This window comes from Esox lucius, chromosome 2, assembly GCF_011004845.1.
Source record: "Esox lucius isolate fEsoLuc1 chromosome 2, fEsoLuc1.pri, whole genome shotgun sequence".
NCBI classification, from domain to species: Eukaryota; Metazoa; Chordata; class Actinopteri; order Esociformes; family Esocidae; genus Esox; species Esox lucius.
In genome coordinates, this window is record NC_047570.1 from 34,485,738 (window position 1) to 34,509,982 (window position 24,245).

The window sequence follows — 24,245 nt, forward strand, 5'->3', positions numbered from 1 at the left end:
ATACCCTCCGTTGAGCTGTGATAGTCTAACTCTGCTGTCCTCCTTCCTCAGACTGGTACTGAATCTGTCACACTGTCGGACCAGTGATGTAACGTATATCAGCAGCCTACTGCACTGGTCCTGCCGTGTTTATACTTGGTGAAGTTTACTTAATGATCGTGAAGATCTCCTGCTCTCAGGGTGTTCACTGTGTAGAATGTGTAGAAGCCAGGGACAAATCTCCACAATGCTGGAAAATAAAGCATTCTAATTTAATGTTCCCATGGACAGAAAATAGCCCTTTCTATTACTCAGGCTGTTGATAGCTAGGGGAGTGAAGGATACGTTGTTGGTAGCTAGGGGAATGGAGGGTATTGTGTTGGTAGCTAGGGGATGGGAGAATGTGGTGTTGTTGTGGATAGCTAGGGAAGTAGATAATATGGTGTTGGTATTTGGGGGAATGGAGGATATGGTGTTGGTGTTGGTAGCTAGGGAAGTGGAGGATATGGTGTTTGTGTTGGTAGCTAGAGGAATAGAGGATATTGTGTTGGTAGCTAGGGAAGTGGAGGATATGGTGCTGATGTTGGTAGCTAGAGGAATAGAGGAAATTGTGTTGGTAGCTAGAGGAATAGAGGATATGGTGTTGGTAGCTATTGAAGTTGAGGATATGGTGTTGGTAGCTAGAGGCATAAAGTATATGGTGTTGGTGTCGGTAGCTAAAGGAATAAAGGATATGGTGTTGGTAACTAGAGGAATAGAGGATTTGGTGTTGGTAGCTAGGGAAGTGGAGGATATGGTGTTGGTGTTGATGTTCATAGCTAGAGAATTAGAGGATATGGTGTTGGTGTCTCTGTGCTGATTAAGTGATACCTGCTGTGCCAAGCTGTTTGTCTACAGTGTTGACAACACATTACAACTTGGCTTCTGTCAGCTCAGACTGTCACCTTGGTTTACTACTATTTGGCAGGGAGAGAAGCATGCAAGAACGGAGGAAAAGAGGGGAGGCAGGCGTGGTGGGGGAGGTGGGGTGACAGAAAAAGAGAGAGAGCCAGTTGTATATGCCAGGATCCAAAGCCAATCACCACTCAGAGGTGATTAGCCTCCCGCCTTCCCTGGGTTTACTCCCCAGAAGGATCGTCCTATGACATTCACTCCATTTCTTTAACTGACAGGATTAAACCATAGTATTCTCTGTCCCCCTGTTAGACTCTTTCTCTAAGTCTCTCAGGTCGACCGTTTAAGGTTTTTCACTGGGAATTTGCATTGGTGGCTTTTTTTTTTCAAATGTTGTACCTCAACAAAATGTTAGAGCTTCGAACTTCTGGAGATTTTTGCCTCATTGTTGTATCTTCGTAGTCATCATACGAAGTAGTAAAGCAGAGTGGATCTTAATCAGTGTTGTGTGAGTGTTTCAGCATGTTCAAACATTCCATTTCACACTAACATTGCAATGATTTATGTTCCACACAATCTGTTACATTCATAAAGGTCACAGCCAGGTCTGCACAGTCAGTCTAGTCTGAGGCTGAATAAACAAACAACGTCTGAATTAAACAAATAACGCTTCAGCAGCAACCCCTCAACCTCTCATCGATCTGTTTTCACTAAATAAATCCTCCCGTCTTCTTCAGCTCTTCGCAGAATGAAATGCCTCACCTGTTTTATTGTGGGTTATTCATCTAAATCCCAAGCAGTTACAGACACTTTGTTTTCTTTTCTCCTCACCATTCAGTGTAATAGCAGAAAGCCTATAGTATCAAGTGGAGTTTTATCTACTAATATTTCCCTTCTCTTTGGAGCCAGACTTCATTATCTACTTTCCATTCAGTCAGAACTGACGCCAAAGCAACAGAGAGAGAGACCAAAAGAGGCAGAGAGACACACACAGAATCTGAGAGAGACAGAGTCAGAGAGAGACACACAGAATCAGAGAGAGAGTCAGAGAGAGACACACAGAGTCAGAGAAAGAGACACAGAATCAGAGAGAGCGAGTCAGAGAGAGACACACATAATTAGAGAGAGTCAGAGAGAGACACACAGAATCAGAGTCAGAGAGAGACACACACAGAGTCAGAGAGAGACACAGAGTCAGAGAGAGAGACACACATAGTCAGAGAGAGATGCAGAGTCAGGGAGAGAGTCAGAGAGAGACACAGAATCAGAGAGAGAGTCAGAGAGAGAGACACAGAGTCAGAGAGACACACAGAGTCAGAGAGAGACAGAGAGAGACACACAGAATCTGAGAGAGAGAGTCAGAGAGAGACACAGAATCAGAGAGAGAGAGTCAGAGAGAGACACACAGAATCAGAGTCAGAGAGAGTCAGAGAGAGACACAGAATCAGAGAGAGAGAATCAGAGAGAAACACACAGAATCAGAGTCAGAGAGAGACACACACAGAGTCAGAGAGAGACACAGAGTCAGAGAGAGAGACACACAGAGTCAGAGAGACACAGAGTCAGGGAGAGAGTCAGAGAGAGACACAGAATCAGAGAGAGAGTCAGAGAGAGAGAGACAGAGTCAGAGAGACAAACAGAGTCAGAGAGAGACACAGAGAGTTAGAGTGAGAGTCAAAGAGACACAAGGTAAGAAAGAGAGCTCAGCTGCTTTGGGCTAAACGTGCAGCTGACTAAAGTTCTGGTTGTCTCACTCTGTATTTGATTTCTAGTCTTCGTCAGTGTTTCTCAGTATCCACATGGTGCTCATCGGCCCACAGAGACAGGCTCAGTCCATCGGAGAAGGGAGGACCAGATAGAGACATCCATTACAAAAGCACTCCGGCTGATGCTGTAGTATTGGTTCCATTATAATGCCTTCAGCGGGGAGAGAGCGAGTGAGAGAGACCAGAGAAAAGAGAGGGATGTGTTCCTGTCACAGCTACAGTGATAATTGTATTCAGTTATCATCAGAGGGAAATGTTTCTGTTGAAGTACAAAAGAATTGTGATAACTGTGACATGTCGTATTCTCCTCATTATTCATTTTGCACGGTTACTCAGAGCTAGAAGGCTACTGTTCCTAAAACACTAGGTGAATGTTTATATCCTGTTATATAAAAGGAGTCTGGTATCTTGACTACATTGCTTAGCCTTTTATGTTCTACACTGAGGTCTAGTTTCCTACCAGCACATTCACCTTTCTATGTCCCTCCCACCAGGTGGACAGCGATAGGCCAGATGAGACCAGGCTGATAGAGATCGACGAATCACAGCGCAGCGAGCACACAGTTTTCATCACGCCGCCAGAACTTCCTCCTCTGGCCGAAGGAGAGGAGTACCCTCTCTGCTACAGGTGACTACTGACTTTTGGCCGGTCCTCACTTTAACAAGAAGCTTTATCTGGCTTGGGGTTAAGTTTAGGGTTAGGTTTAGAAATTCAGGCATTAAGGTTTAGATTTAGGAGTAAGGGTTATGTTTAGGTTTGGTATATAAATCATTGAGGTTAGGGTTAGGTTAATGTTTGGTATATAGGTCATTGAGGTTAGGGTTAGGTTATGGTTTGGTATATAGGTCATTGAGGTTAGGGTTAGGTACATTTGCCACCTCTCACCTTGATAGTGTGTTGACCTGGTCTTCCTCCTCCAGCTACTCAGGGTTCCCAGTGTTGAACGTGGATCTGTTTGACCCCATAGAGGGTCTCCAGACCAAAGCCTCTCGCCTGGCCTCCCGTCAGAGCTGTCCCACCAGCCCCGCACCCATGTTCAGACGCACCAAACAGGTCGGCACACACAGCCAAAAACAGTCTTACACACTAACAAACACGCCCACATGCACGCTATCCCACACATGCTAACACACACACACGTTAACACACACTCTCTCACAAACTCACAAACTCTTAACACACACACACACACACACTCTCACACACTCACAAACTCTTATCACACACACTCACACACACATGCTCACACACACTCTTTCTCTCAAACACTTCAACACACACCCAAACGCTGTTTAGAAGGTGTAAGTTCTGGTGTTGTTGTTGTGCCCCCCCCCCCGTCTGAGTTTACCCTGCCGTCTTTTGGCCCCTCCCCCCCTCCAGGAGATCAAGCTGTCCCAGAAGACATCAAAGAGGTACTCGGCCGTGCCCCAGATGTGGTCCAAGTGTCTTCTGCGCCACTGCTACGGCCTGTGGTTCATCTGCCTCCCGGCCTACGTCAAGGTGTGCCACTCCAAGGTGCGGGCGCTGCGCACCGCCTATGACGTCCTGCGGAAGATGCAGGCCAAGAAGCTTCAGCCCCCCGATGAGGTAGGTGAAGGGTCAGGGGTCATGGTTCGTCGTTGTGGACGGGCCGGTACCGTCAGAGGGCGCTGACCGTTTGGGATTCGTCACATATCCGTTTGGGTCTCCCCTCCAGGTGTGTTACCGGGTCCTGATGCAGCTGTGCGGTCAGTACGGCCAGCCAGTGCTGGCGGTCCGGGTTCTGTTCGAGATGAAGAAGGCTGGCGTCCAGCCCAATGCCATCACCTACGGATACTACAACAAGGTATTCCCTCTCAAAATACTGTACGTGTCCCACTGACACACACAGACACACACAGACACACACAGACACACACAGACACACTCAGACACACTCAGACACACCATAACAGCACAATAACAGAGGTGGAATAAGGTGTCAGTGTGAACTCAATGAGACAGCTGTACGTGCCGTAGTGATGACAACACAATCCTCAAATACACATTGCTGTGTGGTGCACCTCCTGAACTGTGTGTATGTGTGTTTGTGTGTGTCTGCGTTTGTGTGTGTCAGTGTGTGTGTCTTTGTGTTTGTGTGTCTGCGTGTGTGTGTGTGTCGGCGTGTGTGTTGGTGTCTGTGTGTGTGTGTGTCGATGTCTGTGTGTGTGTGTGTCGGTTTCTGTGTGTGTGTCGGTGTGTGTGTGTGTGTGTGTGTGCATTCAGTCATGTTATTTGCCTGGTGTTGTTGTTCGATTACTTGCAGTAGATAGCAACACTGGCTGCTGCTCTCAGTATTGGAATAGCTTTTCGTGTTGGCTGCTGAATTGCAATTAGTGTGTATCTGGGTGTATGTGTGTCTGTGTGGGTGTGTGTATCAGTGTGTGTGTGCGTGTATGTGCATTTGTGTCTTTGTGTGTGTCTGTCTGTGTATTTGTGTGTGTTGCAGTTATGCTTTTGAGTATGTGGGAGCATATAAGTCCAGTGTTGCTCAGTATGTAAAACGCGATACCTGCGATGCCAGGGTTCTGTGTTCAGTCCCTACAGGGGGAAATTAGGAAAACGTGTTTCTCCTCTCCCAACATCTCCACCTCCTTCCCCCAGGCCGTGTTGGAGTCTACGTGGCCCTCCAGCACCAGAGGAGGTTACTTCCTGTGGATGAAGCTGAGGAACGTTGTTATGGGTGTGGCTCAGTTCAGGCAGGGTCTACGGAAACATCTGGCTCCGCCCACACAGAGCCCTCTGTCAGGTAACCACGGTGATGGGGTGCGCTGGGTCTGGCTGGTGTTGTGAGAGGCTGTGACACAGTGGTGAGGTATGCATTCAGGTATCTGGATACATACCTGATGCATCACACAAACAAATAACACAAGATGTCATTTATCACGTTAGATATGAGGAATTAATTAGAACCTGAACCCATGAAGGTGTAGCAGAACAGACCGACAAGACTGACAGGCAGACAAGACAGACAACATGACAGAAAAGACTGACTGACTGACAGACTTACAGACAAGATTGGCGTTGAGGAAAGCTCTCTCCGTGTCTGTGTTTAATGTGTGATGACCACTATGTTGTCAGTAATTGGGCACAGCAGGGGGCAACACAAACCAGCACTGCACCTTCAGATGAGTATAAATGAAGTGGCTTAAACGCAATTAGCTTTTAAATAACTGACCCACGGGTCACTTAAACACACACATCCGAACCCACTGTACTGATGCAGCCCATAATATTTACCTTGGCCGGGTGCCAGACTGCCCAGAACTGTTCTGACATTCAGCCTGTGGACAGCTCCGACCTGTTTCCCACGCACACACCCACATCCTTCAGGTTTTTGTTTTTCAAAGAACAGTTGGAAATGCATCACACAATTGGCTACGTGCACTTTGGATACGTGCGCATGGGGAGATTGGACTGACTGGTGTAAGCCCTCCACAGTTGGCTGTTGTCTTTGAGGAGCCAAAATGGCGTCCGGGCCTCTCTTAACGCCTTGTCGTCTTTCAAGAGACATAATGGCGTCCGAACCTCTCTTAACACCTAGTTCTGTCTGTCTCTCTGTCCGTCTGTCAGTCTTTCCTGTCAGTCTTGTCTTGTCTGTCTTTGAGGAGCCAAAATGGCGTCCGGGCATCTCTAAACGCCTTGTTGTCTTTGAGGAGCCAAAATGGTGTCCGGGCATCTTTAAACGCCTTGTTGTCTTTGAGGAGCCAAAATGGTGTCCGGGCATCTCTAAACGCCTTGTTGTCTTTGAGGAGCCAAAATGGCGTCCGGGCATCTCTAAATGCCTTGTTGTCTTTGAGGAGCCAAAATGGCCTCCGGGCCTCTCTTAACGTCTTTGTCTTTGGGCAGATGGCAGCGACCTGGATGCGGTGAGTCACGGTAGCCTGGATAGCTCTGCGGATGCTAACACGGCCGAGCATGGCCCCTTCGCCCCTGACACCATCATCGTGGACCCCACTGACGACAGGCATAGCACAGGTACTCAGAGTGGCATCCAATCATGTATTACGGGCCTCCGTCTAACTCCACCTTCTCTCAGTCTGATGTCGTTTTTTCCCCCTCCTCTCTCATTGCTTCCACTCGACTTCCATCCACCTCCTCCCTGTCTCCTCCTCTACCTCCTCCCCGGCCTCCACCTCCTCCCTGTCTCTTCCCTGTCACCTCCTCTACCTCCTCCCCGGCCTCCACCTCCTCCCTGTCTCTTCCCTGTCACCTCCTCTACCTCCTCCCCGGCCTCCACCTCCTCCCTGTCTCTTCCCTGTCACCTCCTCTACCTCCTCCCCGGCCTCCACCTCCTCCCTGTTCTCTTCCTCAATCTCCTCCTTGCTCTCCACCTCCACCCTGTCCTCCACCTTCTCATTTTCTCCTGCCACCTCCTCCACCTTGTTCTCTTCCTCCACCTCCTCCACCCTCCCTCCCTCCTTGTCTGTGTGCCGCTGCAGTCAGCCAAGGAGATGGGGGCTGGGGCGGTGTGGGGTCAGACAGCCAATCGGGTCACTCACACTGGGGGGGTTCTGACCTCCACTCCCCCCGCCACTCAGGTATGACCTATGACCTCTTTTTGACCTCACTATCTCAGATAAACCTCTCTGTCCTCCTCTGTGTCACAGACAAAGCCTTTCTTTTCATCGCCTCTTTTTCTCCTCTTCTCTGTGCCTCTTTGTCTGCTGTTTTCTCTTCTTCACTATAAAAGCTGCAGTTACCAATGAAACAATGTCTCAAATTTGGAATAGAGACGTAAATTAGGGTTTGGATGATAAAGATCCCAACACTACAGATGTTTTTTTTTAAGCAGAAGTACTGTGTTGTTGTTCTGTAGAGGGTTGTATATAGTCTCTGGTTGATCATTAGAGGAGCTCCTTTAACAGGTTGGCCTACAGACAGATGTAGAGAGAAACAGACACACACACACACACACACAAACACACACACTGACAGATGTAAACACAGACCGACAGACACATGCAGAGAACCCAACAGATACAGAGAGCAAAATAGAGATTGAACAGTTTAATCAGGGAAATGTAGGGAGAAAGATACAGATCGAGAGAGAGATGTAGAAAGAGATGAGGTGAGGTGAAAGAGAGATGGAAAGATTCACAGAGAGATGGAGAGATTCACAGAGAGATGGAAAGATTCACAGAGAGATAGAGAGATTTACAGAGAGATGGAGAGATTCTCAGAGAGATGGAGAGATTCTCAGAGAGATGGAAAGATTCTCAGAGAGATGGAGAGATTCTCAGAGAGATGGAAAGATTTACAGAGAGATGGAGAGATTCACAGAGAGATGGAGAGATTTACAGAGAGGTGGAGAGATTCACAGAGAGGTGGAGAGATTTACAGAGAGATGGAGAGATTCACAGAGAGATGGAGAGATTCACAGAGAGATGGAGAGAGATGCATACGATCCCACTGACAGGTTCATGTTTTATTCAGATGACAGAGCTAGACAGAAAGGATGATGGGAAAGATGAAAGACAACAGATCAGACGGCCGGTTGCTTGGCAATGCAATCTTTACCTCTCCCTCTCTCTTTATTCCTCAATTTGACATATTTCAGTTTAGGTCTTCATTGGCATGGGGGACATTCATTTATATTAGAAAACACTTCTCTTTTCTCAGATGGAGTTCAATTGAGGTTGTAAGACAGAGAGAGAGAGGAAGAGGAGGGAAAACGGCCGAGATACATGGGTGGGAGTGGGAGGAAGAGTAGGTTGTGGGGTTGACAGAGGAACCTGAAATAGATATACAATACTAGATACGGATACCATGAGATGTCTCTTCCACTGCGTCGTTCCTGTGGTATTTGTTGTGGTTTAGCTGTGGTCTCGTACAGCACCTGTCCCTCAGACATGCACATCTACACACCAGCCACCCTCTGCTCTCTCAGCGTCTCAGGGGAGGAAACAACATTGAGATCTAATGATGCAGAAATGACCAGCAGGTGATCTGTCTTGAGTAACAGACAGAGAAATGACAGGACGCTTGATAAGCGTGTGAGTCATATGGAAGAGCCGCCTGCCACTTTCTGCCTCCCGCTCTGCATTCATCCAGTAGTCACGTCCAGTGGTTTGGGTTGAGGGGAGCACCGTTCGTTCATTAACTGACGCTCTTTTCCTCCCCCTCTCATCTCCCAGGCGATCAGTCAGACCTGGGCTATAACTCTCTGTCTAAAGAGGAGGTGCGTAGAGGAGAGCCCGCCCAGACGGAGAGGGACAGCAAGAAGGAGAGTGACTGTAGCTCCTGTGAGTGTTGCCGTGTCATTTTGATATTATCTCCCGTTAAAGCCACGATGACTGTTTGGCGCCGCAACGGTGCTCGAATTCAAAACCCGGAACCTGGGCTCAAACTGGTGCCACAGTTCCTCCGTTGTCATGGAACCCCAGACGGCCACTGCTGATCAGGCAGAACCAAAGACCAACAGTAGTGTGCACCTCATGGGTGAACATTTCGACATGTCTCCTGTGGGGAGAACAGGGTGACTCTCTGCTGCCCCCTCATGGCTCAGTCACGTACCTTCTGTAGGTCTAATGTTATTACACAGCTCCGGAAAAAATCCAGAGACTACGGCACCTTTTTCTCTCCTTTCCCAAAGAAAATCGAAAGGGAAGATTTTGAGTGAGGAACAGAAGAGTTAAAATTAAGAGGCCGCTGCAAATTGAACACTTCTGCTCCTCACTCAAAACTTTTCAAATTTTTTGGAAAGGAGAGATAAAGGTTCAGTGGTCTCTTGATTTTTTTTTTCCGGAGCTGAAGGTCTACACTGAGGTCTGTGTCACTGCCGTTGTGTGTTCTCTGGTGTTCACGCTAGCTCATGGTTGTGGTTGTAATGATGACATGGGTCTGTGTCCAGTGTCAGAGACAGAGAGTGCCAAGGGCAGCGGGGACTGTCTACCCCACCTGGACTTCCCAGAGGCCAACGGCCCATTCAGACGGCATAATTCAGGCATCGTCCGGGGCAACTATCCCTACGACGATGAAGCCTGTGAGCCCAAGGGTTCCACCAGCACAGGTAAATAATAGGTTGGTCTGGACTAGTAGACTGTTACTGTGTAGCGTCTGGACTAGTAGACTGTTACTGTGTAGCGTCTGGACTAGTAGACTGTTACTGTGTAGCGTCTGGACTAGTAGACTGTTACTGTGTAGCGTCTGGACTAGTAGACTGTTACTGTGTAGCGTCTGGACTAGTAGACTGTTACTGTGTAGCGTCTGGACTAGTAGACTGTTACTGTGTAACGTCTGGACTAGTAGACTGTTACTGTGTAGCGTCTGGACTAGTAGACTGTTACTGTGTAGCGTCTGGACTAGTAGACTGTTACTGTGTAGCGTCTGGACTAGTAGACTGTTACTGTGTAGCGTCTGGACTAGTAGACTGTTACTGTGTAACGTCTGGACTAGTAGACTGTTACTGTGTAGCGTCTGGACTAGTAGACACTTCTTAGACTCTGTTATCTTTCATCCCTCTCTGCTGTCCTCTCCTCAGATCATGTAGCAGGTCTCCTGTTCACCTCATCTCTGGAGGAGATCGGTGTTGTTCAGGCCAACAGTCTGAGGAGGAAACACCTTGGTGTACTGGAGGAAGGAGCTGACAACAGTAGCCGGGGAGGAGGTGGTGAGACAGAACCAGAACTTACTTTTTACTGTCTGTGTCTGTTTATCTGTCAGCGGTTTCTGTCTTTCTGTCTCTGTCTGTTGTTTCAATCTGGCTGTCTCTGGCTGTTGTTTCTGCCTGTGTTTTTTTTCTATCTGTCTTTTGGTCTGTTTGTTGCCTCGTTCTCTATCTGTCTGTCTGTGGTACGGTGAAGTGAGTCTGTATGCTGTAACTGTCCATCAGAACATACCTGTTAATTGTTATGTGGATAATGTGCCTCTATATCTGCATGCTGAGCTAAGTGATGGGTGTCATCTGAGATGTCTCTGTTAAATAGCCTCCAAACTGTTTCAGGATAAGTTTTCCATGATCTAGATTTTTTAAGAGTAACATCCCAGCCGCTCCTGCCTTCCGTTCTCCAGGCCTGGACTGGCAGCGTGTGAGGGATCTCCGGCTGAGTGGAGACCACAGGGTCGGCGGCGGCATGGCGTTCCCGGGACCCGGTCCGGAAGAGGCCGACCCTGCCAGGATCCTGAATGGGACCGGTTTCAGTCAGAACAACAGGCCTCAAACCTTACCGCTGGGAAGGTCAAGGGGGGCTGCCGTGGCGACGGGTCGTAACACCAGGTAACTGACTGACCTTTGACAACGGTTACTGTAACAACAGGTCAAGACATGTTTGAATAACAGGGGAATCGTGTGTCTAATCACACCATGGAACTTCAGCATGTGCTTTCTACTGTCCTCTCTATTCCTTGTGGATGCTTTTAAGTAAATGCTCAGGGATTTGTACTCAAGTTATTTTTTTTTGTCAGTTCTCAACTTAATCTGTTCATCCTTCTATCAGGGGCTGCAGGTGTAGAGGGAGTCCAGAGGAGGGAGGAGAAGGTGAGGGGAGGCACTCGAGTGATGAGGATAAGAACACAGACGCCATCTTTGATTTGGAGGACCTGGACCTCGATAGACCAACCACAGAGAGCGTTTCTAAAACCGGCCAATCACGGAAAAGGACGGTGCAACGCAGCTCCAGCTATGGTGGCGTGGGCTCCGCCTCGCGTGGAACCGTTAAGCGTACGGGCATCGAGATGGGCTACGATCCGCTCTCCCTAATGGCGGCCAAGTCCGACTCCCGGCAGAGTCAGAGGAACGGGGAGGACAGGCAGGAAATAGAGACAGACGAGGCTGTGACCCCAACTGCCCGCCGCCGAGACCATCTGGCCAGGGAGATCGAAATGTACATGAACCACATGGGGTCACCTGTTAGCAGCCGCACCCCTAGTATGGACCTCCAGGACCCCTCCAGTCCCCTGTTTCTCCACCCACCTCCCCCACTCATCGCCACCCCCAGACGGGCTAGCCTCCCACACAGCTCCCCCCTGAGGGCAGGAGGGGTGCCACGTTCCAGGACCTACCACGCCCCCTCGCCCTCCCAGCCCGCAAGACAGAGGCTTTGGTCCTCTCCCTCGTGCCCCAACTCAACACCAAGCCCTCGCCCCAGCCCGTGCCGAGAGAGGGACAGAGACCTGGATTTGGTGTCACCCTCTCCCTCCTCCTCATCCTCTTTTGCCCTGGACCAGCTCCTCACACCCACCCTGGATGTGTTCAGGAGTAGCGTGTTCTCCGCAGGGAAGGGTGTAGCTGAGAAGGCCAGTCAGTGGTATTCCCGCCTCGCCACCTCCTACAACACGCCCACCAAGGTACCAGGGTGAGGTGGGATTTGGGCTCACTGCTGTCTACAGTTAACTGTCCTGGTAGATTCATATCACTGCTGTCTACAGTTAACTGTCCTGGTAGATTCATATCACTGCTGTCTACAGTTAACTGTCCTGGTAGATTCATATCACTGCTGTCTACAGTTAACTGTCCTGGTAGATTCATATCACTGCTGTCTACAGTTAACTGTCCTGGTAGATTCATATCACTGCTGTCTACAGTTAACTGTCCTGGTAGATTCATATCACTGCTGTCTACAGTTAACTGTCCTGGTAGATTCATATCACTGCTGTCTACAGTTAACTGTCCTGGTAGATTCATATCACTGCTGTCTACAGTTAACTTTCCTGGTAGATTCATATCACTGCTGTCTACAGTTAACTGTCCTGGTAGATTCATATCACTGCTGTCTACAGTTAACTGTCCTGGTAGATTCATATGACTGCTGTCTACAGTTAACTGTCCTGGTAGATTCATATCACTGCTGTCTACAGTTAACTGTCCTGGTAGATTCATATCACTGCTGTCTACAGTTAACTGTCCTGGTAGATTCATATCACTGCTGTCTACAGTTAACTGTCCTGGTAGATTCATATCACTGCTGTCTACAGTTAACTGTCCTGGTAGATTCATATCACTGCTGTCTACAGTTAACTGTCCTGGTAGATTCATATCACTGCTGTCTACAGTTAACTGTCCTGGTAGATTCATATCACTGCTGTCTACAGTTAACTGTCCTGGTAGATTCATATCACTGCTGTCTACAGTTAACTGCCCTGGTAGATTCATATCACTGCTGTCTACAGTTAACTGTCCAGGTAGATTCATATCACTGCTGTCTACAGTTAACTGTCCTGGTAGATTCATATCACTGCTGTCTACAGTTAACTGTCCTGGTAGATTCATATCACTGCTGTCTACAGTTAACTGTCCAGGTAGATTCATATCACTGCTGTCTACAGTTAACAGACCAGGTAGATTCACTGCTGGCCTTCTAGGCAGAGTTGTTCCTCTATCCAGTGTCTGTGTTTTTTTTATCTAATCTTTTCATCTAATCTTTTTTATTGGCCAGAATCCTGGAGTCACCTCTTCACTGTTCAACTGACGTTGAGACTGGTGTTTTGCGAGTAATATTTAATGAAGCTGCCAGTCAAACGAGACACTCTAATGTATTTGTCCTCTTGCTCAGTTGTGCAGTCCTCTTTCTATTCTGGTTAGCGACAATTTGCACTGTTCTGTGAAGAAGTAGTACACATCGTTGTACGAGATCTTCAGTTTCTTGGCAAGTTCTTGCATGGAATAGCCTTCATTACTCAGAACAAGTATAGAGTGACACGTTTCTGAAGAAAGTTCTTTGTTTCTGACCATTTTGAGCCTGTAATCAAATCCACAAATGCTGATGCTTCAGATGCTGAACTAGTCTAAAGAAGGTTTTATTGCTTCTTTAATTAGCACAACCATTTTCACCTGTGCTAACATAATCGCAAAAGGGTTTACAAATGACCAATTAGCCTTTAAAAATGATACACTTGGATTAGCAAACACAATGTGCTATTGGAACACAGGAGTGCTGGTTGCTGATAATTGGGCTCTGTACGCATAGGTAGATATTCCATTGAAAATCTGTAATTTACAACATTAACAATGTCTACACTGTATTTCTGATCAGTTTTACGTAATTTTAATGGACAAAAAATGCTTTTCTTTAAAAAAACACAGAAAATTCTAAGTGACCTGAAACTTTTTAAAGCTTCTGTAAGGTTCTGTTCTGTTCCGTTTAGTTTTTGCAATTGTCCCTGAATGTAGCCTGTTCTGTTTTTTCATTCTTTCTTTCTTCTTAAACGTAGCCTGTCCTGTCCTTTGTGTTCTGATTGTTTTCACCTGTTGTTGTTTAGCACTTGTTAGCACCATATTTAGTTTTTTCCAGTTCTGTCAGCCCTTTGTTGAGTCTTTTAATCTTTTTGTGTTTGTGTCTTTCCTGCCATTGCTCTGTGTTTTTGCCTGCCTGCCTTGTTCCTGCTGTTTCCTTGTTTTTTTACCCGCCTCAGTTTCCTTATTAAACACTTTTGTTGTCCTTCAACTTCGTGCCTTGCGTCCTGCTAAACCAAAACGTAATTAGTAATTATTGTTTTTCCAGTGTTTAATTTTTTATAATAGCCTGGGATGATATTAAATGAAGTGAAACAAAATCACTGATTAGTCTAGATGTTTTCCAACACACTTTAAAGTATCCCACTGAATACGGATTCATTTCTGTTTCATGAACATCCGTGATATCTCTTCCGGCCCCCGCTGCAGGATGGTAACAGTGACCGGCTGAGTGTGTCCTCCCTGGGCATGGACCCTGACTGCTCCTCCCTGTTGGACCTGGAGGAGGAGGTTCTGATGGATCCAGAGGGCTCCAACGCCTCCCCTCAGAAGAAGTGCCCCGGGCCCCATCGGAGCCCCAGAAGAAGCCTACCCAGACCCAGCCCCGTGCGGACCAGAATGGACAGTCCCACGCTCAGACAGCAGGGTAACGTGTTGTACCACTGGGCAGAGGGGGAAGGGTTGGAGGCAAAGAGGAGTATTAATGACTAGGTAGTAATTTACCTCTGTGCTCAACGGCCTGAGGGCGGGGTTATCCTCTGTGCTCAACGGCCTGAGGGCGGGGTTATCCTCTGTGCTCAACGGCCTGAGGGCGGGGTTAACCTCTGTGCTCAACGGCCTGAGGGCGGGGTTAACCTCTGTGCTCAACGGCCTGAGGGCGGGGTTAACCTCTGTTCTCAACAGCCTGAGGGCAGGCTTAACCACGGTACTCAATGGCCTAAGGGCGGGGTTAACCTCTGTGGTCAACGGTCTAGGGCGGGGTTAAGCTTTGTGCTCAATGGCCTGGTGGCGGGGTTAACCTCTGTGCTCAACGGCCTGGTTGACCTCTGTGCTCAATGGCCTGGGGCGTGGTTGACCTGCAGTGAAGAGCTTTCCAAACTAACTATTGCAGAGCACAGTGAGTATATATTCAAAAACTGATTGGAGCACTTCAATGAAGTTGCTCAGACACTCATTAGCACATAGTTGCTGGGCTAACTGGTGGAGGAACAAGCTCTTCATGGGCGGTTGGTACAGTATATATTTGTGTGGGAGTGTGTATCTTCTTGTGATGAGTCCATCCCTCCTCCTCCTCCTCCAGGCTTCCCTTTTCCAGACCCGTCAGACTTGGGTTCGTCTCGCTACACCAGCAGCACCAGTATTTTCCAGAACTGTGCCATGGAGGTTAGAAGATCTGACACACCTCTCACCACCCAGAACATCTGACACACCTCTCACCACCCAGAAAATCTGAAACACCTCTCACCACCCAGAACATCTGACACACCAGTCTCCACCCAGAACATCTGACACACCTCTCACCACCCAGAACATCTGACACACCTCTCACCACCCAGAACATCTGACACACCTCTCACCACCCAGAACATCTGACACACCTCTCACCACCCAGAACATCTGACACACCTCTCACCACCCAGAACATCTCACACACCAGTCTCCACACAGAACATCTAACACCTCTCACCACCCAGAACATCTGACACACCTCTCACCACCCAAAACATCTCACACACCAGTCTCCACCAAGAACATCTCACACAACTCTCACCACTCCCAATCCAATTTCCATTTTGTGCGAAGCCTATCATCCATCTTGGCTCTGCTGTATGTGTGGTCCATTGCATCCCTCTTGGCTCTGCTTTATTTCCAGCTGCTCATCTCCAGTTGTTCTCGGTGTAAGACTTGTGACTGTCTGGTTTACGATGAGGAGATCATGGCAGGATGGACAGCAGACGACTCCAACCTCAACACCATCTGTCCCTTCTGTGGAAACCCTTTCCTACCTTTCCTTAATGTGGAGATCAGAGACCTACGGGGTCCGGGAAGGTATTAAATGCTACACTATAATAATATACCTGGTGTTAGATACTACACCTCTATACTATAATAATATACCTGGTGTTAGATACTACACCTCTATACTATAATAATATTACTGGTGTTAGATATTACACCACTATACTATATTAATATACCTGGTGTTAGATACTACACCTCTATACTATAATAATATTACTGGTGTTAGATACTACACCTCTATACTATATTAATATTACTGGTGTTAGATACTACACCTCTATACAATATTAATATTACTGGTGTTAGATACTACACCTCTATACAATATTAATATTACTGGTGTTAGATACTACACCTCTATACAATATTAATATTACTGGTGTTAGATACTACACCTCTATACAATATTAATATTACTGGTGTTAGATACTACACCTCTATATAATGTCAATACTGCTGGTCTTAAATACTACACCTCTATACTATATTAATATTACTGGTGTTAGATACTACACCTCTATACTATATTAATATTACTGGTGTTAGATACTACACCTCTCCACTATATTAACACGTCTTGTGTTAGATACTACACCACTATACTATATTAATATTACTAGTGTTAGATACTACACCACTATACTATATTAATATTACTAGTGTTAGATATTACACCACTATACTATATTAATATTACTGGTGTTAGATACTACACCTGTGTACTATATTAATATTACTGGTGTTAGATACTACACCTCTATACTATATTAATATACCTGGTGTTAGATACTACACCTCTATACAATATTAATATTACTGGTGTTAGATACTACACCTCTATACTATATTAATATACCTGGTGTTAGATACTACACCTCTATACTATATTAATACTTATTGTGTTAGATACTACACCTCTATACAATATTAATATTACTGGTGTTAGATACTACACCTCTATACTATATTAATACTTTTAATACTAATTGCTGTTGTCATCCCACCTCAGGTTTTTCCTGAAGAGCAGTCTGTCTGCAGATGAGGCTGTATCGTCATCCTACTCTGTGTCCACCGGTCTGGACACCGAGACATCGAGCGTGTCAACTCCCTGTCCAACCACAATCCTGTCCCCGCCCTCCCCCAGGACCAACAGGTACATTATATACTATATATACTGTCCCCCCTTCCCCCAGGACCAACAGGTACATTATATACTATATATACTGTCCCACTTCCCCCAGGACCAACAGGTACATTATATACTATACATACTGTCCCCCCTTCCCCCAGGACCAACAGGTACATTATATACTATATATACTGTCCCACTTCCCCCAGGACCAACAGGTACATTATATACTATATATACTGTCCCACTTCCCCCAGGACCAACAGGTACATTATATACTATATATACTGTCCCCCCTTCCCCCAGGACCAACAGGTACATTATATACTATATATACTGTCCCACTTCCCCCAGGACCAACAGGTACATTATATACTATATATACTGTCCCCCCTTCCCCCAGGACCAACAGGTACATTATATACTATATATACTGTCCCACTTCCCCCAGGACCAACAGGTACATTATATACTATATATACTGTCCCCCTTCCCCCAGGACCAACAGGTACATTATATACTATATATACTGTCTCCCTTCCCCCAGGACCAACAGGTACATTATATACTATATACTGTAAACTATATATACTGTCATGTCCGTCGTCCCCCCCAGGACCAACAGGTACATTATATACTAATCCATTACTACACACTAATACACATTATATACTAATGAATACTGTCTGCCACCTAATACACACATACCTATCCACAATGGAAACCAGGAACTCACCTTGTCCCGACACTGGTGATTTGTGTGTGTCTCAAATCAATCTCCAGGGCCCAGTGTATTGAGATACCTCCAGAGCGCCGCCAGGGGGCGCTGTCCCCGGGATCAGCCATGGTTCGCAGTGTCAGCGTCTTTAACCCCATGGAGGAACCGCCCAGAATCAACCCCTCCACTGGCTCCCTGCCCAGCCGACTCAACGAGGCCACCGTGAGACACACCGCTAACACCCACTCATCCTCTGCTACATATACACACATGTATTATAGGGAGGCCCCATAAGCCCCTTCGAGTTTCCACTGTATAACCCTGGGAAGCTGGAAATGACACTTAGCGAATAACATAAATGGCCTCCTTGAAAATAACATGAATGACAGGGCGGAGGCCACACCCCCGCCGATCCGTAACAGACCTCTGACCTTTGAACCCTCCGGCCCCCGCCCCTCCAGGACCCACAGAGCGTGGACATGGACTGGCGTCTCCACCACCCCGACCCGGTGACCGTGCCCTACCTGAGCCCCCTGGTTCTGTGGAAGGAGCTGGAGTCCCTGCTGGAGAACGAGGGAGACCCCGTCATCACAGCTTCGGACATGGTGGACCACCACCCCATCATCTACTGGAACCTGGTCTGGTACTTCAGACGGCTGGACCTGCCCAGCAACCTGCCAGGCCTCATACTGACCTCAGAGCACTGCAACAGGGGATCGACGGTACGAAACACACACACACACACTGAGAAAAACAGACATGCACTTACAGACACAGTGCAATATTATAATGTAATAATAACAGTGTGTGGGGTGGGGGTATGTGTCTGTTGGGGGGGGGGGGGGGGGGGCGTGTCCGCCCGGGTGTGTCGCTCACGTTTCCCTCTCAACTCCAGGTCCCTATCCAGTGGTTGTCAGAAGACAGTAAACACGTGTTGATCCAGATTCTATGGGACAACCTGAAGCTGCACCAAGACCCAGTTCAACCCTTCTACATTCTCTGGAACACACACAGTACGTGCCAGTTCGCTCCGAGCCCCTTCTCTGTGCCCGGGGGAAATACTAACAGTCCTTTGTCTGCCTGTGCAGTAGCCAACATGACAGTTTAAATGATGCTTGTCATTTGCATAGATTTTTACACTGCAGATCTGTACTAGTTTGCAGGGTTTGTTTCGTTGCCTTTGCAGAAGCAAAACCTTTGAAGTGTTGGGGATCTATGTGGCGTTGTCTCTACTGTGAAATTATCTGTGAGCTAACAGACGTCTGTTGTGCTCTGTTCTCTGTCTTTCAGGGCTTAATTGTGCTCTGTTTTTAGACAGTGAGTGCTCTCTTTAGAACCCTACAGCTGAGTGCTCTCCCTTTGTCTCCTAATCTTTCTGCTCCTCTCAACTCCTCTCCTACTCCCTCTTCTCCCATGTGGTCTCCCTTTGTCCTCTCCTTTTTTCTGCTCCATCCTTCTCTATTCTCCTCTTCTGATCTACTCCAGCCTTTTTCAAACTGTTTTATGCGACGGTCCGGCAGAGCTTTTTCTTCTTCCTAGCCGGACCTCTCCGGTCAAAATATTATTGAAAATCACTTTTATTGAAAAGAAAATCTGGTTTTCATGACATCTACTTGTCATTGCTGCCAGGTGTTAACCAGGTTATTGTGGCATCAACAGTACCCTTGTGGTCTCTCAGAGGTCAGGGTAAACACCGCCCCCTCAGGGAGATGGGTGGATGTTAGACGGGGCTGCCTTCTCTCGTCGTCCTCTAGTGACCCCTTATGGTCAGGCAGGAGCCTGCAAGCCTACGTGATGGCAAATAATTAATGGTTGACGGAGCATTGTGGTAGAAAGCGGGAGTGGCGAGATTGCAGGACACACTTTTTTTTCTGTTATGCACTGGAAATTGTATTTGACCCCTAAATGAAATTGTATTTAAAAATAAAAATGAAACAAATGTATTACATTACGATGCAATCACATAATGTTATTTTATTGTTTGGAAAACAATAGATCCGTTTCTTTCCGCTTAATTACACACCTTATTTTTACCAACAAATTGTTCTTAAATCAAAACAGATGTTTTATTGATTTTACCAAAACCTTTGTGGGTGCCCAAAATATTCTTTGTGCTGTTTTTGTAGTGACTGAAATGCATTAGGACTTTTTTGGTAAGTCGATGAAATTGTCAGGGAGCATTACCAAATGAATTGAGTGCGTAGAACAAAAGACATTACAATTTTAACTTAACAATGGGAGTCCTAACAAAGCCGCTGAGCACTGTGGAAGCGTGAACCTAAAGACACAGTTGTTCCTGCAAGGACGACATTTAACTGATCTTCAAAGCCACACTTTAAGAGTAACAAAAACATGTTCCCTATGTGCCAATCTATGAACTAAAAGGTCCGTAGCATCAGTAGGACTTTTCAATGGTCTTTAATGAATTGGTGCCTGTCCAGCACTTGGGAAAGGCTGACCTCTCCCCTCTGCTCTGCTTAGTTTTTTTTTCTTTGTAGTGTTTTGGAAAGCTTGTTTTTTTATTTTCTCCTACTGTGCTCTGTGTCTTTGCATTTGTGTTGCTGTAATGCATCGCTGCATTGCGGGTGTTATCTTGCTTGACAGTCTGGGTGCTCTGCCTTTGATTGTGTCTTCCAAGTAATGTTGTTTCTCGTGATTCATTTTTATCAGTTCCTCCAATGTTTTAATGTGTGTTTTTGGCTATTTGGATCTCAAATACACCCTTGTATTTGAGGATTGGTCTGCATCTGGTTTAGTGTGTGTGAGATGGCGTGGAATTTATGCTTGTATTGTATACCTTTCTGACCCAGTCCCCTCCGCCTCTCTGACCCGGTCCTCTCCGCCTCTCTGACCCGACTCCCTACTCCTCATTGACCCGGTCCCCTCCACCTCCTTGACCCGGTTCCCTCCTCCTCATTGACCTGGTCCCCTCCACCTCTCTGACCCGACTCCCTACTCCTCATTGACCCGGTCCCCTCCACCTCCTTGACCCGGTTCCCTCCTCCTCATTGACCTGGTCCCCTCCACCTCTCTGACCCGGTCCCCTCCACCTCCTTGACCCGGTTCCCTCCACCTCCCTGACCCGGTCCCCTCCACCTTTCTGACCCGGTCCTCCATCTCTCTGCCGTCAGGTGTGGGTTACCCATTGTGTCGTCCTGTGAGCGAGGCTGAGCGTCCGTTTGGGGAGGATCTACTTCAAAGCGTGGTGAAGAGCATCCAGAGGAATGACGTTTCCCGGCCAATGGGACAACTTCTCACACTGCTGGGGCAGAGCCTGGGGACCAAGAGGCAAAGGTCAGAGGTCACACGTTTATAACCCTGACTAGCCAGGGTCCGGTTGAGGAATGTGTACAGTGGTATGCAATCGAAGGAACGGTCAGATAGAAATGTACTCTGTAGAACAGATACGGTTGTTAGAATAGATTGTCTAAGCTCAAATCTTTCTATGTTTATCTGTGGTTTTCAGAAGGTTTCACATCACAGAAAACACCCTTTGAGTCAGTTTTCCAAACACACCAGTACTAAAAGGTTGAAAAAGGTTGACGGCAACATCAATCTCCATTAACCCTTTCATGTCCAGTAGATCGGCTCAGCGTGTGTCTGTTTAATCTCTGCGGTAAGATCTAACATTACTGTGCTCTTCTCACTGCAGGAGTTTGTACAGAGATATTCTGTTCCTGTCACTAGTGGCGCTCGGAAAGGATAACATTGACATCGGTACGTCTGCGTCCTCATTGTCCCGCTCTTCTTTCTTTTGGTGCCGATCTGCTTGTTGTCCTATAAAATGAATGTGATTGATTAATTAAAATTGGGGAGGAAAACTAAATACCTAAATAAGCTGGATGGTGTGACCCCTGAATGCTAACTAGCTCAATGCTCTGGTATGTCAGACCGTTTTTACTGTAAAGTACATTGGGGATCAGTTTAGAGGATAACCACAATGTGTCTCTAGTTTATATTGGCCACATACCACATGCATTCTTCCTGAATACTGAAATATACACTCACCTAAAGGATTATTAGGAACACCTGTTCAATTTCTCATTAATGCAATTATCTAATCAACCAATCACATGGCAGTTGCTTCAATGCATTTAGGAGTGTGGTCCTGGTCAAGACAATCTCCTGAACTCCAAACTGAATGTCAGAATGGGAAAGAAAGGTGATTTAAGCAATTTTGAGCGTGGCATGGTTGTTGGTGCCAGACGGGCCGGTCTGAGTATTTCACAATCTGCTCAGTTACTGGGATAAAAAAATCAAAGGGCATGAGCTACTGACGAGTTAAAGGTGGCTAGCTATTGGATCATGTCAGACCAGCATCTTCATCTCTGTGTCTCCCTCCGTCCCCAGATGCTTTTGACCGAGAATACAAGATGGCGTACGACCGTCTCAGCCCCAACCTGGTGAAGCTGACGCGCAACTGTGACCGACCGCCCAGCACTGGCGTGATGGAGTGCCGCAAGACGTTCGGAGAGCCCTACCTCTGAACTCTTTTCCGACCGCTGACCTTTCACCTCCGACCCCTCAGCCTGTGAACACCTGTGAATGTTATACCAGGAGCCCTCCTGGGGAGGGATTGATGGGGGGGGGGGGGGCATTGAGGATGGAGGAAACGAGACGTGCTCAGGAAGCCCTTAGGAAACACTTGGCAGATGGGAGTTTCTAAACCATAAGGTTCTTGCTGGGGTCATCTCCGTAACCTGTGAGGAAAGTGACGGGGGTTGGCTGGAACACCAAGGAGTGCTGTTAACTAGACTCTCTCGGGAAAAAGGGATTTTTAATCTCATCACTTCTTGGATGTGGAAGTAACTGCCGAAGTTGGGCTAGATGTTGGAGTTCTCTTTATTTTGGTAGCTACCTGTATCATAGTGATTGACCTAATGGTTTCTCACACAGAAACTGTCCCATTTCGGGGTACTTATGTTTTAGAGAAGTCCTGTACAAATTATTGTACATTGTAAACAAATGCAGAGGGTGCTGTACATACAACATAATAGCAGAAACTTTTTAAAAACATTTGTATCATATTATGATATATGGAGACTAATATGAGCAATATTTTACCTAACTTGAATTCTATTTATACAAGGAAAGTATTTTATTTATTTTTTTTCCGCTTGATATGGTGTTCCTGTTAGTTAGAGCATCCTCTCCTTCTGTGGTTCATGGGATAAGTCACCTTCATGGGGTTAGTCACCTTCATGGGGTTAGTCACCTTCATGGGGTTAGTCACCTTCATGGGGTTAGTCACCTTCATGGGGTTAGTCAAAGGGTTCATCCCAGGCTGATCATAAGGCTGCAGCAATCGCCTGCCTCTGATTCTTTCTTCGACCAAAGCTTTGTCCAGTGAGCAGGTAATAGTATTGCTGAATCAGTTACTCTTCCCCAAGTAATTACAAAACAGACATCTGCTGTAGTTTTGACCTAAAAGGAACTCTGAAGTCTTTTGCACAACATGCCGTCACATGTGGGTGCTTGATATACAGTGTGGTCCGTAAGTATTTGGAAAGTGACACAGTTTTTGTTATTTTGGCTTCCTACCCCAGCAGTTTGGATTTCCAGTGGTACGGTGATGATGGGGTCAAAGCACAGACTGTGGAGGGTTTTCATCCAGATCATATTAATCACTTTGAAGTTACAGCATGTTTAATACATAGTAGCATCACCAGGGAGGATACCCAGTACAGGCCTGGCAGAGCATCACCAGGGAAGATACCCAGTACAGGCCTGGCAGAGCATCACCAGGGAAGATACCCAGTACAGGCCTGGCAGAGCATCACCAGGGAAGATACCCAGTACAGGCCTGGCAGAGCATCACCAGAGAAGATACCCAGTACAGGCCTGGCAGAGCATCACCAGAGAAGATACCCAGTACAGGCCTGGCAGAGCATCACCAGGGAAGATACCCAGTACAGGCCTGGCAGAGCATCACCAGGGAAGATACCCAGTACAGGCCTGGCAGAGCATCACCAGAGAAGATACCCAGTACAGGCCTGGCAGAGCATCACCAGGGAAGATACCCAGTACAGGCCTGGCAGAGCATCACCAGAGAAGATACCCAGTACAGGCCTGGCAGAGCATCACCAGGGAAGATACCCAGTACAGGCCTGGCAGAGCATCACCAGAGAAGATACCCAGTACAGGCCTGGCAGAGCATCACCAGGGAGGATACCCAGTACAGGCCTGGCAGAGCATCACCAGGGAGGATACCCAGTACAGGCCTGGCAGAGCATCACCAGGGAGGATACCCAGCGTCTGGTGATGTCTGTGGGTCGCAAACTTCATCCAATCAAAGTACTAAATATGACGACTTTGTTAATTTGTCCAATTACTTCTGGACCCCTAAAATGGGGTGAACTGTGTATAAACAGGCTTGTAATTTCTACATGTTTTGTGGCAGTTAATACTTTCACATCGGAGATTACAGTCTACAACCTGATTCTAACCTCCTGTGGTGGAGCACAAACCTACAGTACAGTAGTTCACTAGGAACCAGGACAGAACCAGGACAGAACCAGGACAGAACCACGCTGTACCGGGCCCTC

General features: G+C 47.0%; 1 protein-coding gene across 8 annotated transcripts in view; it reads left to right on the forward strand.

Moving 5' to 3' along the window:
• Positions 1–23,419, forward strand: part of LOC105026500 (C-myc promoter-binding protein) — a 58,845-nt gene extending 35,426 nt beyond the window's left edge. For 3 of the 8 annotated variants that reach the window (XM_029125199.2, XM_029125203.2, XM_029125200.2), the window contains 23 exons: positions 3,134–3,267; positions 3,561–3,693; positions 4,021–4,227; positions 4,337–4,465; positions 5,263–5,407; positions 6,508–6,636; positions 7,101–7,199; positions 8,796–8,903; positions 9,512–9,670; positions 10,142–10,270; positions 10,672–10,876; positions 11,097–11,946; positions 14,261–14,477; positions 15,132–15,214; positions 15,705–15,880; positions 16,863–17,006; positions 17,766–17,922; positions 18,162–18,422; positions 18,596–18,713; positions 18,991–19,017; positions 20,832–20,994; positions 21,353–21,417; positions 22,051–23,419. In XM_029125199.2, the coding sequence (XP_028981032.2) occupies positions 3,134–3,267; positions 3,561–3,693; positions 4,021–4,227; positions 4,337–4,465; positions 5,263–5,407; positions 6,508–6,636; positions 7,101–7,199; positions 8,796–8,903; positions 9,512–9,670; positions 10,142–10,270; positions 10,672–10,876; positions 11,097–11,946; positions 14,261–14,477; positions 15,132–15,214; positions 15,705–15,880; positions 16,863–17,006; positions 17,766–17,922; positions 18,162–18,422; positions 18,596–18,713; positions 18,991–19,017; positions 20,832–20,994; positions 21,353–21,417; positions 22,051–22,187 (3,975 nt within the window). In that variant the 3' untranslated portion in view covers positions 22,188–23,419. The remainder of the gene's footprint in view (positions 1–3,133; positions 3,268–3,560; positions 3,694–4,020; positions 4,228–4,336; positions 4,466–5,262; positions 5,408–6,507; positions 6,637–7,100; positions 7,200–8,795; positions 8,904–9,511; positions 9,671–10,141; positions 10,271–10,671; positions 10,877–11,096; positions 11,947–14,260; positions 14,478–15,131; positions 15,215–15,704; positions 15,881–16,862; positions 17,007–17,765; positions 17,923–18,161; positions 18,423–18,595; positions 18,714–18,990; positions 19,018–20,831; positions 20,995–21,352; positions 21,418–22,050) is intronic. The other 5 variants (XM_029125209.2, XM_029125204.2, XM_029125201.2 and 2 more) reach the window with 4 other exon arrangements.
• The last annotated feature ends 826 nt before the right edge of the window (positions 23,420–24,245 follow it).